The sequence below is a fragment of the Rhinoderma darwinii genome, chromosome 12 (genome assembly GCF_050947455.1).
Source record: "Rhinoderma darwinii isolate aRhiDar2 chromosome 12, aRhiDar2.hap1, whole genome shotgun sequence".
NCBI classification, from domain to species: Eukaryota; Metazoa; Chordata; class Amphibia; order Anura; family Rhinodermatidae; genus Rhinoderma; species Rhinoderma darwinii.
In genome coordinates, this window is record NC_134698.1 from 73,413,512 (window position 1) to 73,429,898 (window position 16,387).

The 16,387-nt window shown below is 41.9% G+C and overlaps 1 protein-coding gene across 5 annotated transcripts in view; it reads right to left on the bottom strand.

Moving 5' to 3' along the window:
• ATL1 (atlastin GTPase 1) overlaps positions 1-16,387 on the bottom strand; it is a 33,119-nt gene continuing 16,732 nt past the window's right edge. For 4 of the 5 annotated variants that reach the window (XM_075844029.1, XM_075844027.1, XM_075844026.1 and 1 more), the window contains exons 6-15: positions 15,978-16,028; positions 14,832-14,888; positions 10,454-10,546; positions 9,844-9,982; positions 9,510-9,637; positions 6,113-6,169; positions 4,294-4,365; positions 2,528-2,959; positions 1,380-1,394; positions 1-713 (exon numbers count right to left, since the gene is read on the bottom strand). In XM_075844029.1, the coding sequence (XP_075700144.1) occupies positions 606-713; positions 1,380-1,394; positions 2,528-2,959; positions 4,294-4,365; positions 6,113-6,169; positions 9,510-9,637; positions 9,844-9,982; positions 10,454-10,546; positions 14,832-14,888; positions 15,978-16,028 (1,152 nt within the window). In that variant the 3' untranslated portion in view covers positions 1-605. The remainder of the gene's footprint in view (positions 714-1,379; positions 1,395-2,527; positions 2,960-4,293; positions 4,366-6,112; positions 6,170-9,509; positions 9,638-9,843; positions 9,983-10,453; positions 10,547-14,831; positions 14,889-15,977; positions 16,029-16,387) is intronic. The other variant, XM_075844030.1, reaches the window with a different exon arrangement.

Below are 16,387 nucleotides of genomic sequence, written 5' to 3' on the forward strand. Positions count from 1 at the left end.
ATCTCTCAATTGTTTTTAATGTACGTTTATAAAAATGTTTAAACATCTTCTCCATAACCAGTATGTTCCATAACAACAAAATATACAATATAATAATAAATACAAGTGTACAGGCAGCGTCAATGCTTGCAGCAATACAGACCGCCTGCCAATGTGATCACGGAAGGAATTGCAGGGGGGGGGGGGGGTGTCGGTTCCGTGCTCCGTTAAGGTAACATAAGCTGCTACAGGACTGTGATTTACTCTATTATAAACAGTGTGTGTGTAAAAATAATGAATGAGTTTCCGCATAAGCAAGATATAGGTAAATGATAGAATTACACACAGTTGTTTAAAAATAAATTAGCGAAAGCCAGTGTAGGTTTACATAGGTGTCCCAATATTTAGCTAGTGTTCTGATGGTACCATCACGACACCCCATGTGAGGAGCCCTGCAATTAAAACGTGTCAAGCAGTGTCAATCCTCCTCGACGACTGTGATGGTAGAACGTCCTCTCTTGAAGGCCATGATAGCGTTACCATTAATATTTACCAGTTGGTGGACACAAGTTCATGCAGCTTTGACTGTGGGACTCTTAAATGTTCTCTTGGCCTGTGGTAGACCTTTACATGTTCTTCTCGTGGTTTTCAGCAGCCTCAGTTTGTTGAGAAGGGAAGGCGTGGTGATACAAGTGTCTGTGGGTCGCAGCGGCGCTGTAAAGCTTATAGAGGGCCTACAAGAGAGCAGCAAGAAATTGCAGTTATGACATAAAATGGCTAAAATGTCTCGTCTTCTGTATACCATGCAGAGGGACATTTTGCAGGTGTATACAAAAACTCGCAAGATTCTAGAATATATTTACCATCAACGTTGGTTAAAAAAAAATTACTCCTGCCCAATGCACGACTGTATATATGTACGAGAACAAACAACGAATAGACAAGAACATAATGTGTTACAGGAGGACAATTTCCTAACTGTGTGGTGCTGGCGGGAGCATGAGAATTCAGTGGGACAGTATATAGCCCATATACTGACGAGAACATGCACACTGTGCTAAGGCATACCCTAGAGCAGGGGTCAGCACCTTCGGCACAGCGGCTATTGAGAAACTACAACTCCCAGCATGCCCCGACAGCCAAAGGCTGTCAGGACACGCTGAAAATTGTAGTTTCACAACAGCCGCTGTGCCGAAGGTGCTGACCCCTGCTCTAGAGCCTAAAATCTAGAAATCGTCACCATATTGAATACATTAAATCACTCAATGAATTCAACGTGGCACAGATTACTGCGCATGTAGCCTATTCCAGATGATGTATTACATGGAGTATCACTGATCTGTTGTTTGTAAATTGAAATCAAACACATATTTCATACGTAAAATTAGTAATATAATTACCTCGTTGGTGCTTCCCTTTTTTTTAGCAGCAATTGAAAAAGAAAAAAGACATGAATTTTTTTAGACATTGGATGAATGTTTTCTGTAGGGATCAGTTAATATCCGTCATATACATGTTAGTGGGTTCATATGTACCCCCTCTTATATGACTACCTGCATTCAAAAGAGATGAGTCCACGCAGCTGAAAGGAGCCAGTAAAAGGGGAATAAACTTTTGAACCCCAATCTAGCGATTGACAGCCAGTTTAATGGTTGCAAAAGCCCCACTAACAATAGCTTTGCTACTTAAGGGGGTTTTACACGGGGCGATTATCGTGCAGACGGGCGTTCATATAGCGCTCGTTGCCGATAATTGTCCTGTGTAAACGGGAAAGATCAGCAGATGAACGAGCGAATGCTCGATCATTTTCTGGTCGTATCGTTTTAAAAAAAGTAAAATATAATTGTTGTCGGCAGAACATCTACCTGTGTAAACGGAGACACGTCTTGCCGACATGATAACGTATGGGGACGAGCGATCGGAGTAACGACCGCATGTCCCCATCCATAGCTCCATGTGACATGAGCAAACAAGCGCCGATCAAAGATGTCTCGTTGATCGGCGCTCGCTTCATCGGCAGGGCCCTCCAACTACTATGTGCCATTTATGATAGCGGAGAGGCCTTTCAAGCACTAGCACCCAAATGCAACTGCTGCCTCTCCACTCGCTATAGCTATGCCCCTGCTTTATTAGGGCATCTTTCAGATATTATAATTTATTTTGTAGCCTACAAAAGACTGTTGAACTGGTCCTATGTTCCATCTCTCTTCATCTCTTTCATAAGACAATAAAGCTGTAATGGGAGTTGTCTGGCAACTTTCCAAAATGGCAAACCCTACGCACATATGCAGTAATACAAAAACTAAAATCGCTGCACAGCAGGTTTGCTGTTCAGAACTCTTGAAAAGTTGGATGCCAACTTTGTGGAAGCTGTAATAGTCACCACCTTAGTTGTCACCAAACTTTCCCAAAAACTAAGAAAGACAGAATATAATTTTTAGTCCCTCTTTACCATGACCTGCTCTCCATTTATCACATAATCGTTCAGTATTATTGCGATTTAGCATTTAAGATTGTACTAGTATAAAATATACATAGGGAATAATACCTGATCCCAAAGTGCTGCAGCGACTTGATCTATGACTGCTCCCAGCTCTCGGTACTCGCCTGAGTATCTGATATATGCCCATGTACATAGGGTGATGAGCGTGAGTCCCATAATCATGTTACATAGACTAGCGATAATGTCCAGGCCTATGAAGCCGGTGACTGCGGCCAACACATATGTGATGAATATAACCACGAACAGTGTGGCCGGGGTGCGAGCGGCATGGAATATATTCTTGCTGTCATTGTGCTTGATATATTGGACATAAAGCTCGTCAATCTCATTCTCTAGTTGCTGGAGGTATCGTCGGCTGAACTCTTCACCCCCCATTTTCTTCACACCTCGGAAGAGCTTTACAGAATCTTCTTTCAGCTCCTGATGCTTATGCTGCAGATCAGTGGGTGCCAAAAAGGGTTTGTCCCCCCCACACACCTGCGTAGAGTAAAAAGTGCAAAAGGTTTAAAAATCTTATTTCCTGTGGGAAAACCATATATAAATTGTTCACATTTATCTCTCCAACAAGCTTCCCTTAAAGTGACACATAGGAAAGACTGGCTGGGATCAAGTAAAGCTAAAAGGTGCTTGACCATAAACACGGCTACCGTCTGTGGTCGCACCTGTTAGTTACGGTTGACTCCAGGCAGTCACTTCTCTACAAAGGGCTCATGCACACAGACGTATTACAGTTCTGTTTTGTAGGGCTTCTATTGAGGTGCATGAGCCCTCTATTGTACCTCTATTTGACTCTGGTTTTTATATGGAAGCTCTTTCTGTCGGATTCCCATTTAAAAAAAAAGTTTCATGCTCCATTGGACTTTGTATGTGCGCAGGTGTTCTCCGTACACACAGAGTCCGTTGCAACCCTTGCGGAAGTGCACAGGGTTTTACAGCTCCGTACTAAAGGAGATGTAAAGGCTCTGTGCACTGCGGTACAGGCTCCGTGCCAGGGTGCAAGGAAGCATGATCAAGAGTGAGGGTATGTGCACATGACAACGCCAAATACGTCTGAAATTACGGAGCTGTTTTCAGGAGAAAACAGCTCCTGAATTTCAGACGTTTTTACAAGTGCAGGTGTTTTTCGCGGCGTCTTTTACGGACGTAATTGGAGCTGGTTTTTATTGGAGTCAATGAAAAACGGCTCCAATTACGTCCCAAGAAGTGTCCTGGACTTCTTTGCCGCGGGCGTAATTTTACGCGCCGTCTTTTGACACTAACGCGTAAAATGACAGGTCGTCTGCACAGAACATCGTAAGACCCATTGCAAGCAACGGGCAGATGTTTGCCGACGTATTGGAGCCGTCTTTGCAGCCGTAATTCGAGGTGTAAAACGCCTCCATTACGTCTGAAAAGAGGTTGTGTGCACATACCCTAATGATACAGCAGGGATCTTTTGTGTGTCCCCTTTAAAATTAATCATAAATCAAAATAACTTTATTTGGTTTATACTAATAGCGCATGTACAAATTCAGCAATATGTGCCATCCTTTGGACATGTAATAACAGAATAAAATTTATATTCATGTAAGAAATCTTAACCTAAATAATTACTTTCACAATAGAAACATTAGGTAAAATACTAATACCAGGCTCCATTTTTCCTGACACATTCAGCCCTAGAAGAGATAGCATTGATCAGACGTGCCTGTACACAGGACCCATGCTGTAGTCTGTCAGTACAGCACTATTATTAGCACGTGGCCCTTATCTAGGGTTATGTAGAACCATTCTGACAGACTTCAAAATAGATGTCATGTCTCTATTCTTACCTCTTCCATTTTCTTATTATACAAATCTTTTGCTGTGGCCACGGCTGCCAGATTGTTTGCTTCTGCTGTAGCCTAATTTAAAAAAACAGAAAAATAAAAAACACAAAAATCAGAGGTGAAGTAAGCAAAAAAGCATCTTGTAATTCTCTAAAATGCTGTTATTTTTCAATGAAGTGTATTGTACATCTATTTTGTACTCTTTTACTCACAGCGCATGGATAGTGGCAGCCATATCTTACTGAACCAATATTTATGAGACTCATGCCTACAAGTTTTCTACTTACAATTAATGCCTTAAAGAGCAGTAGAAGTAGTAGAAAAAAGTTGTCACCCAGATTCCACTTATGGGCACTGCAATGTTTGCCAATACTAAATGTAACCTTTGGAAATCTATTATCTGTAAAGGCCCATTTACACGTGCCAAGGATCGGACAAATGAGCGTTCATATGAACATTTGTTCCCAATCATTACCCTGTATAAACAGGGCAAGGATCAGCCAATGAATGAGCAAACGCTCGTTCATGGCTGATCGGCTGATTTACGCTGCAAGTAAAATGATCGCTAGCGAGCAGCACATCTCCGTGGGTAAGACGGAGATGTGCTGCCTACATTATGCAACTGTATGGGGACAAACGATCGCTCATCCCCATACATAACCGATCATTGCTCCTTATGAAAGGAGCAAATAAGCGCCGATTAACATGCTGTCTCGTTGATCAGCGCTTGTTTTCACGGTCAATCTCGCGCCATATAATAGGACACTTCGACCAAGATAACTATTGAAGGAAATACGCGTTGAGTGCTGCATAATTTGCCTGCACTTTTGATGAGCAGAAACACTAAAGGGGTTTTCCAGCCATTAAAAATTGATGGCCTATCCTCAGGATAGGCCATCAATAGCTGATGGGTCGGGGTCTGACTCCCGGGACCCCCGCCAATCAGCTACAGCAGCGCTTGTACGAGCGCTGCTTCCCCTTAATTTCTACTTGCTCACTGTGAATCTTCGACACGCATTTAGCGGCGATTCACAGGTATTGCAGCCTTATCTCACATTGAAGTGAATGGGAGAAAAGGCTGCAATACCTGTGAATCGCCGCTAAATGCGTGTCGACGACTCACAGTGAGCAAGTAGAAATTAAGGGGAAGCAGCACTCGTACAAGCCTTTCGAAACTTCTAATCGGCGAGTGTCTCGAAAGTCGGACCCCGACCCATCAGCTATTGATGGCCTATCTTGAGGATAGGCCATCAATTTTTAGCGGCTGGAAAACCCCTTTAACATTATGTTTTCAATGGTGAAATATTATTGGTTTGGTCCTGGTTTGGTTGACACGGCTAGAGCTGGTCATACATTTAAGATGCTAACAGTTGTTTCGCCGACTCCACTATAAACATGCATGCTTGGCTCGTGTTTATTTCAATGGGGGGAGAGAGAGTACATTGCATTGCACTTGTATGCGACTCAACACGTCCGTACTGCAAGAGCTCCTAAAGGTATCCATACACACACAGAACTTAGCCGAACCGGACGATTTTGGCTGGATCTATTGTGTATGGAGAGATGTCAATGGAAAGAAGGATCGGGCATGTTGGATTTCAATAGAAGTGTCTGGCAGCGGCTTATTGCTCTTACCCTATTGAAATAAACATTCATCCTTAATCATATGTATGGCCACCTTTAGGCAGAAGTCGTGACAAAATCATTGTCTAGCCCCAGCCTCATTAGTCGAGTCTGTCACCCAAATTACTCGATAAGACTATACATTTTCTAATGATAGTAGGGTGTCTTTATACTGTTTATGTATGTAAAACAAACTTACTTGTAACATTGACTTTGGGTGTGGTAACTCCTCTCCTTGATATATCTTGATGTAGGCCTGTTATAGAATAAAACAATTTTATGTCAATAACTTGGCATAGATGACATGGGTTCAGAATTAGATTTACAAATAATGTTCAGTAACTCTACAAATACTTTTCTTACCTTATATTGATACTTACCTAAAATAAGTCTTAAGGCCCTCTTACACGTTCCAATGAGCGGTCAAACGAGCGCTCGTACGAATGCTCATTCCGATCATTGCTACGTGTAAACGACATAGATCAGCTGACGGACGCGCGAAAACACTTATAAGTCGGCTGATTGAATCTTTTATGTGGCCATAAATATAGTCGCTAGTGGGCAGCACAACTGCCAATAAGATGTGCTGCTGACAAGATGCAAATGCATGGGGACTAACGATTGTATTAAAGGGTTTTACCAGAGTCATAAATTATCATCTATCCACAGGATAGGTGATGATTTTCTGTGACCCCCACCGATAGTGAGAACAGGGGTCCCAAACCCCTAGATCCTATGTATTGCACCCCCAACAGTGAGAAGGAGCTTGAATGGAGCAGCGTTCCAGCATGTGCCTGGCGCTTCATTTAAGGTCTATGAGAATGACTGAAACAGTCGAGCGCTCTACTCAGCTATTTCTGTCATTCCCGTAGACTTTGTATGAAGCTGAAATGCGCATGTTCGACCGCCGCTCCATTCAATGTCCTCCTCACTGTGGTCGAGCAGTGAAGAGGAACAGGGGGGCCTTCTGACGATCAATGGGTGTCCCAGCGATCAGAAAATGATCACCTATCCTGTGGATAGCTGATAATTTATGACCCTTTAACGATCATTTGCCCCCATACTTCTGATCATTACTCTGTTTAAATGTAGCAAACGAGCACCGATCCACATGCTATGTTGCCGATCGACGCTCGTATACCGGTTAGGAAATCTGCCCATGTAAAAGGGCCTTTAAACTCTGCTCACATGCAAAGATGCATTCAGAATTGTGCTGGCTGATTTTTTAAATAACGAGCAACAGTGAGAATTGTAGAACATCATCTCAGGTAGGCCACTAAGGGAGCACCATATAACACATTGTAAGCAGCAACCAGAAGAATATGGAAAAAGCTCTATAAGTAATTGGAGTGTAAAACAAAGTATTTGCAGATTCATTGAACATGTAGGTTATAACCATAAAATGCTGCTCAAGGGTGAACCTAGATTGTAAAGGAAGAACTGCATCACACAAGTGGGCTAATTTCAGCTATGTTCACATAGGCCCCATCATTCCCCTTGGATGCAAGGACACAAAGATTTGTACATTTTCTGTGAAGTTAAATCCTTTGAATACAGAAAATACAACATAGCGCAGCATCTGTTCCCATACGTGACACTATAATAAAGAAGCAGCAGAGAATTCATTGTACAATACCTCAGACAGCAACTCTTTTTGGACAAAAAAAAATTTAATTAAATTTCCTGGAAAATGTGAGTAAAGTGTATACCAGTGTATCAGAACTTTCATTTATTACTATGCAGACTGTGTACAGCAATAAAGGAGGCTCGTGTGAATTTTAGGATAATCTCTAACTACAAGTTGCCTGTTTGGCGCAACGCTGCAAATGTTGAGCACAGAAGGTTAATATCCACATCAATAAACACATTATAAGTCTGCATGAATGTATGGCAACCGTATGATCGCAAGGAAAAACAGCCAGACTCGTCAATCTGGATACAATAAAGGGTATGTTCACACACACTAATTACGGACGGAAATCGGGCGTTTTTGTCCCGAATTACGTCCGAAAAATGTGCCTCGATAGCGTTGACAAACATCTGCCCATTGAAAGCAATGGACTGACGTTTGTCTGTTCACACGAGGCGTATATTCACGCGCCGCTGTCAAATGACGGCGCGTAAATAGACGCCCGCGTCAAAGAAGTGTCCTGTCACTTCTTGGGGCGTAATTGGAGCCGTTATTCATTGACTCCAATGAAAAGCAGCGCCAATTATGTCCGTAATGGACGCGGCGTTCAAGCGCCTGCACATGCCGTTACGGCTGAAATTACGGGGATGTTTCCTCCTGAAAACATCCCCGTAATTTCAGCCGTTACGGACGCTGCCGTGTGAACATACCCAAAGAGCTAGGTGACGAATACAAGGTAAGGCTACATGCACACGACGGTTTCTATTTTGCGGCCTGTAAACAACAGATCTGTTGTCCGTTTTTAAGGTCTGTGTGTCACGAGTCATCCATTCCGTATGTACCATAGGTTTGACTTGAATGAGCAAGACAGAGCCGCAAACACGGACAGGAATAGGAGTTTTGCAGTCTGTCCCATGGCCCCCTCCATGCAAAACATGGTAGTGTGCATGGGGCAATAGAAATGAATGGTTCAGTGTGTTATCCGTTAAAAAAAATGGATAGCACACTAACGAAAACAATGGTTGTGTGCATGTAGCCTTAGGAAAAGGAAACGGTTGTTTAACTTTGTTCTCATAGCACAGAGGGCATCATGCACACAGTAAGGGTATGTTCACACAGCAGCATCCGTAACGGCTGAAATTACGGGGGCAGTTTTCAGGAGAAAATAGCTCCGTAATTTCAGCCGTCATGGCATGTTGAGGCGCTTTTTCGCCGCGTCCATTACGGACGTAATTGTAGCTGTTTTTCCATGGAGTCAATGGAAAATGGCTCCATTTACGTCTGACAGGCACTTCTTTGACGCAGGCGTCTATTTACGCGCCGTCTTTTGACAGCGACGCGTAAATTTACGCCTCATGGGAACAGACCAGCGTAAAACCCATTGCTTTCAATGGGCAGATGTTTGCCGACGCTATCGAGCCGCATTTTCGGACGTAAATCAAGGCGTAAAACGCCCGAATTACGTCCGTAAATAAGCCGTGTGAACATACCCTAAAGCTCAGAGACTGTGCGGGGGCATACAGGGATCCTACATCTCTTTACTATAGAGGAATAAGCACTCCACATGCTGTAATATGGTGCGGATTCTATAAAGATGCATACAGAGATGCCATGATCTAGCGGATGACGTATTACGAAAGTATTCTGCAATGTTTTTAGGGGAATACCTCTGTAATACGGGAACTATAGATCAGCACACCGGGTACCTACGACTCTGTAATCCGTTGGAACCTCGCGTGCTGCCATACAAACTCAAAGCATGTGGCTGTGCTGTGTGCATGAGGCCTAAACTGCATAGAAAAGGAACACATTTGTTTAACAGATGTACGGAGTAAGTGAATAAAATGTCTATTTGAGTTATTAATGGTTATTCCATACTGCAGGTCATTTTATGCCACGTATAAAGCCGGGTCATATGTTCCTTATCCATACTGACAGACTTCCAATTGTCCAAAAAATTAAATACCTTGAAATATTCCACCAGACCACGGCAAGTTATTTTATTGCCATTAATTTCTTTAACATCCAAATTTTCTGGGCTCAACAGCCATGGTATAAAAACTTTCAAATGCCTTATAAACTCTTCATCGATCTCTGTAAAGACAAACGCATCTTTGTATTTAACCATCCTGGCCACGTTAGAAAAACAAATATCACGTAACCACTGGACGTAATGTTACTACATACATTATAATAGTACCCAATGACATTACGGTCTGTTTACTACCAATTTGTAGACTGATGAAAAGTAGGAACAAAGCGAATGATAACAAGGATAACAAAAGGTATATGTGACCCACCTTTTAGTTTGCCATCAAATTTTGGATTTGTGGCCACGGTGAGGCCTGGATGTGGCAGGAGAAAGCAGGAGATGTTGGTAAAGCAGGAGTGGATATGTTTTCTCACATTCTGCAGTTCTTCGTGTTGGTTTTCGGATACCTGGAGTAAGCCAAAACTACAACTGTATATTTCATGGTCTTGACAATCACAAATACACATGTTCATACACAAGCAACTTACGGGATGATGGCCCCAAAATCCACAATACAGTTTGAAAATGACTATAGACAATAGATATTTGTTGGGGGATCCCATCGGATCTGCTGACAATCTATGGAGCATGAATCAAACAAGTTGATTTTTAACCCATCTGATCCATTTTTCACCTGAGGATAAGCGGTGACAACTGATTGGTTGGACAACTGTTTATAAAAATAATAAAAGTTTCCATAACTTTTCCAATTAGTTTATATGAGTCCTTTAGTATTAAGGGTTCCCAAAATGTAGCAGGTTGATCTGAGTCAAACCTGCACAAAATCTGCAACAAATCCGCAACATCTGAACTCAGCCTAAAGCTTTTGTTGCTCTTAGATCAGCACGAAACTCCTACGTATTTCAATATTCACTAACCTTAAGCCGTTTTTCTAAAAACTTTGATCCTCCATCGTCCCCGTAAGGGAATTCATATGGAAAGCTCCAATCACGTACAAGAAAAATCAAAGACTGTAAAAAAAATTATACCATAATAAGTAATAAATTAATAACTTTTTGTATCAAATCTGTGGACGCAAGGATTAATGCTTGTTCAAAACCTGGCAATGCAGTGAGTAAATCCCAATAACCAAGAAGTATAAAAGCTGATGAGGATAGCACACGGACGCATTCATTTATACGGCCCCATGCACACGACCGTGATGTTTATAGATCCGGGTGAGGGCCACAAGTCCAGGCTGCAAGAACTCAGGACAAGTCATTTTACGGTCTGTATTTGCAGCACGGACTCGACTATCATGCATGACTATCCCTGTATATATATATTTTTTATATAGATGCCTGTATCTGATGTGCCACTGTTTCATGCTATGTAACGAATTAAAATGTAATACAATAAAACGAAGATGCAAAATATAACATGTGACCCGCAGCAAAAAGAACATTAAAACTGACCATTAAAACAAAAATTTGATCTGGCAGTGAAAGTATTTAGCTGTCCACAGACATTAGATTGCTGTTGACAGATCCTAATGTAGACAATCTAATGTCTATCGGTGCCACGAACAGGCATCTACTGTCACATAATAAATAATATAGGCTGAATTCTACCAGTACTATACAGTATATTCCCCCTAGATAAGCAGCGCCAGAAGAGCCTTCTTGCTCCATAGGAAAAATTACACATTTGGCCACAAGGAATATGCGTGTTATTGAAGGAATTGTTCATTTTAATTGGTGTCTGACAGAACTTTCTATGAGCAGCTTAAGATCGCAGTCAATTTTTTCCTCTGCTTCACGCTCCATCTGCGCATCATTGGTCCCAGATCAGAAGAGCTCCAGGACAAATTATGCAGCAAATCAAGAAAAATCATCTGCTTTCAAAAACAAATGTCTTTTTCTCACATTTTGTAAATCAGTGACCAATAACTAGAAGCAGCAGCTTTATCGGGAAGGAGCAGCTCTCATATATTATAAGTGAGAAGACATTCTGTGGATGATCCCAGCTTGACCCGCCCTGGGAGCTCGCCTGGGAAGATTTCCAAAATAACTTGTGATTGGAAACATGTGCGACAAGACATGACACCGGCCATCTCCAAAACGTCCTAATCCCGTTCTTCATAAATAAAACATGTTTGTGACATTTCCTTCCGGCTATTTCTGCCCTGTGCCAGGAATAATCCGTGACAAGTATGTCAACACATTAAAATGCATCGTACGTAAGCAGACGGAGCTCCATATGCAGATGAGGAATATAATAACAGGAGCAGCACAGCAGAAAATAGACCTCACCAGGGCCAGAAGGGTGCAAGTCTCCAGGAATCTGACTTCAAGATCCCACAGATACAGGAAAATTAGAAAAGAGGCAGCACTCCAAAGTAAACCTCAACTGGTTTATTCACCCATATGTGCAAATGATGAATCCTTTGCACATATGGGTGAATAAACTAGTTGAAGTCTACTATGTAGTGCTGCCTCTTTTCCAATCTTCCTGGACATGTTGATGGACGTTCTAAGGGTAAGTTCACACGTGCACGTCCGTTATGGCTGAAATTACGGAGCTATTTTCAGGAGAAAACAGCTCCTGAATTTCAGACGTATGGCATGTGCAGGCGTTTTTCGCTGCGTCCATTACTGACGTAATTGGAGCTGTTTTTCTATGGAGTCCATGGAAAACGGCTCCAATTACGTCTCAAGAAGTGACAGGCACTTCTTTGACGCTGGCGTCTTTTTTACGCGCCGTCTTTTGACAGCGGCGCGTAAGAAAAATGACCGTCGGCACAGAACATCGTAAAAACCCATTCAAATGAATGGCCAGACGCTTTGGAGCCGTATTTTCGGACGTAATTCGAGGTTAAAACGCCCGAATTACGTCCATAAATAATGCGTGTGAACTTACCCTAAGAGGGAATCAAAAGAACACCAGGAGCGCCATTAACCGGTGTGTAACAGTGATAGCTAAACACAGGAGAATTTTTAAAAAATTATCCCAATTAAAAATAAAAATGTCATGTTTTGTGAAATCTAACAGAGAATTTAAATTTTTCATTATGGGACAACGATTGCGGGTGCTCCCAACAAGGAGACCTCCCTTTGTATTTGGGGTAACTGTAATCTGAGCTGAGGTATTCCAAATTCCCATGTAATTAGTCTGTGTGCAGCTGGAAATGTGATTGTGAATAAGGTAACTTACGTGAATTCCCATTAATATTGTAAATCATTATGATGATCATAATCAAAAGAGCCGAAGAGCATAAATATAAAATATAATCAGGAGCGGAGAGAACATTGATGGGCGTTTCTATCACATTCAGGGTGTTTCAGTGTTAACAGAGAACAGCCATGAGCTAATCTGCGTATGACGAAGTATGGGAAGAATGTGCCTGAAATATCATTAGAAAAGTCTCCTGAAAATTGGGTCAACAGCCCAAGCGACTTCCATTCCTTCAAGATGAGAATCTGTATTGGAGAAGGAAGTCGGCATCTAATAGAGGGGGCCTGGAACTAGCAGGCAGTTGTTTTGTTTGGCACATCAGTGCTTGCTGGCTGCAGCTGGAGCCCTTCTGTATTAGTGACAGACTCCTGGCTCCAGAACGCACCCAATCCCAGTACACTGAGTCAGCGGAGCTACGAGCCGAGAGAGGGATTATTGGGAAGGTCTTATCTGTATAGCATAAAAGTATAAAATGTACACCATTCACATCACATATATATTATAAACAGTCCTTTAATCTGGCATCATTTTTGGATAATCCACAGCATCAAAAGGCAAGTGGCTTGAATATACAGTTCCCACATATGCCCTGTGTGTGCTACTATATCTGTTCATTTTTCTATGGGACCCTACTGCACCTATGAGTTCATACGGAGGTTTTTTATATTGGATTTCATATGAAAGTAGGGACTGTCAGTCAATTTCGCTGGGTAAAACCTACAGCATAAAATAATGTGTGTAAAGACCTTGATCGTGGTACTGTGTATCAGATTTCTATAGAAGCATTTCTTGGAATTGTTGCACTTATTTACATGTTGACTAGAGTGAACATATCCATAGAGTCTAGACGTGGCGGAGAAAATCCACAGCAGATTTTGCAGCAAACCCACAGCAAATCTGCGGCAAAATCCGCATGTGTTAAATGGCAATTTTACATTGAAAAAGGTGAAATCCACGGCAAATAACACAGCAGAACTGACATACTGCGAAGGTGAAAACCTCATCTACATACAATGTACTCTAAATTGTTGTAGATTTTCGGTGCAGAATCCACACTGAAAATCTGCAACATGTGAAATCACCCGGAGGCTGAGTTCACATGGGGCGGATATGCTGCGTAATAGCACGCAGCGTTTCCACCCTGTGCACCGCAGGGTATTCCGGGTGAAAAAGAGCACCAAACTGTGGTGCAGTTTTTCGCCCAGAATGTCCGCTGTGGAAAACTGCAGCACTTACCTGGCCTGCTAGCCAGCCTGTGATTGGCTGCAGCGGCGGTCACATGGGATGAAGCGTCATCCCAGGACACCGGTCTTCTGACGTCATTCAGGACGGCCTCCTGGCATGATGTTTTATCCCATGTGCCTGCCGCTACAGCCTGTGATTGGCTGAGACGGTCACATGGGATGAAACGTCATCCCAGGAGGCCACGCTGGAGGGAGGAACACAGACTCCTGGCTAAGTATGAGATTAATTTTTTTTCTGAGTATTGTTTTTTCCGGCGGAATCAATGCGAACCCGCTGCAAAAGACACAACATCTGATATTTGTTGCGGAATTTACCTCCTCATTGAATTCAATAGGGAAAACCTGCAACAAATAAGCAGCGTTTACGCAAATACAATTGACATGCTGCGGAATAAATTTCTGCACCGCAGGTCAACTTCTGAGCGTTTTTTCCGCTCAGTATTTACTCAGCGTTTGGATGAGATTTGTTTTATCTCATCCACTTTGCTGCAGATTTTCAAACAACGAATTCTGTTGTGAAAAATCCGCAGTATCTATGCAATGTGTGAACACGTAGTAGTAGTGTGCAAAGCTGCATTGGGAAAGAGTGCCTGTACGGCCAGACTTTATCAACATTAGTTACTTATTGAGTTCCATTACTGAGCTCCCAACAGTATATGCACAGATAGAATAGTGACATCTACTGGTGACAAAGATTTGCAAACAATGTGCTGTACATGTGCTTACTAACTCACAAGTCTGAAGCAGTCTCCCAATGAATAATCACAATAATAAAGTCAGTTTTAACTGGAGTCTCCCCTTAATAGAAACACAGCTATCCAGTAAATAGCTGACAGACCTGGAACGGTTTCAGGAACGTTTCCTCCATAGCCAGTCTGCCATATTCTGTGAAGAGCTAGACAAGGAAAAAGTAAATACGATAGTTAAAAAAAAACATACATACATTGTATATTATATGATTATAATTGGGGGATCAATACTGAAATATTAAACCATAGTAAAGGGATTAATGGGAGCCTAAAATGTCCCAAAACTGTCTAAATGTAAATGATTATTACTTTTATTAATAATAATAACAATAATATAATCATAAAAATAATCTATACTGAGGCTCAGAATCCATATGCAGTTGGTGGGCCTCCTTCACCTATGTCCTTTACCTTTCTTTGCATTTTCCTTCAAGTTCGTTTCTATACAGTAGTGTTATTATCGAAGCAGAATAATATGTTTAATGCTGTTACCAAGCTGGAATAGCCACAGTTTTCACGGTATACATTTCTCAGCTCTGTACTATATGAATATCTTGTGTAGTGTGAGTCACACAAGGTTGTTAGAAGTGTCTGAAATGGCATCCAGCAAAGAAATAGATTTATAAATCATATATTTGCTTTTTTTATTAAAGGGTTATTACCATGACATAAAGGGATGGCATCACCTACAACCCTGAGAATGAAGGGGCCGCAATGAAAGGGACGGTTTAAGCGCTGCGGCCCCTTCACTGCTTTTCCCTGCACAGCCGGTATGTGTGGATTACTTTAAGGTTACAGCTGGGTTCACACACCCTATTTACGGACGTAATTCGGGCGTTTTAGCCTCGAATTACGTCCGAAAATACGGCTCCAAAGCGTCGGCAAACATCTGCCCATTCATTTGAATGGGTCTTACGATGTTCTGTGCCGACGGTCATTTTTTTTACGCGCCGCTGTCAAAAGACGGCGCGTAAAAAAGACGCCTGTCACTTCTTGAGACGTAATTGGAGCCGTTTTCCATGGACTCCATGGGAAAAAAGGTTCCAATTACGTCCGTAATGGACGCAGCGAAAAACGCCTGCACATGCCATTACGTCTGAAATTCTGGAGCGGTTTTCTCCTGAAAACAGCTTCGTAATTTCAGCCATAACGAAGGCTGCCGTGTGAACATACCCTTACTGCTGCAGTTGATTACTTTCCTGTGGTAGATCTGTCTGGAGTAAACAGTGAATTACCTGCAAGTGTTGCAGATCATCTTCTTGAACATTCTGTGACAAGTTGTAAACCTTTAATAGAAAAAAAAAATGAGTAAAGTTTAGGATAAACATTCATAACATATTTACTACATTTGAAAGGGGGTCTTGTTCTGATAACCAATTTCAAATTGCAGGCCCTCCCCGATTGTAGCAGGTCTTCCTCCTGCAAATGTTTATGCTTCTCGTAATAAACGGCCAGCCATGTAGTCCTTCAGTCGTGAGTGTTGTGCTAGACATTGCTCTTTTTTTAAAGGAACAGTGTCATCACAAATTTTTTTTTCATATGTTAAAGATGTTAGTGCTTTATTAAAAACGTTTATATTTATTTGTGTGTTTGTGTTTTACTTTTTCTTATTTTTACACTTTTTCTTCCCTATGGGGGCTGCCAT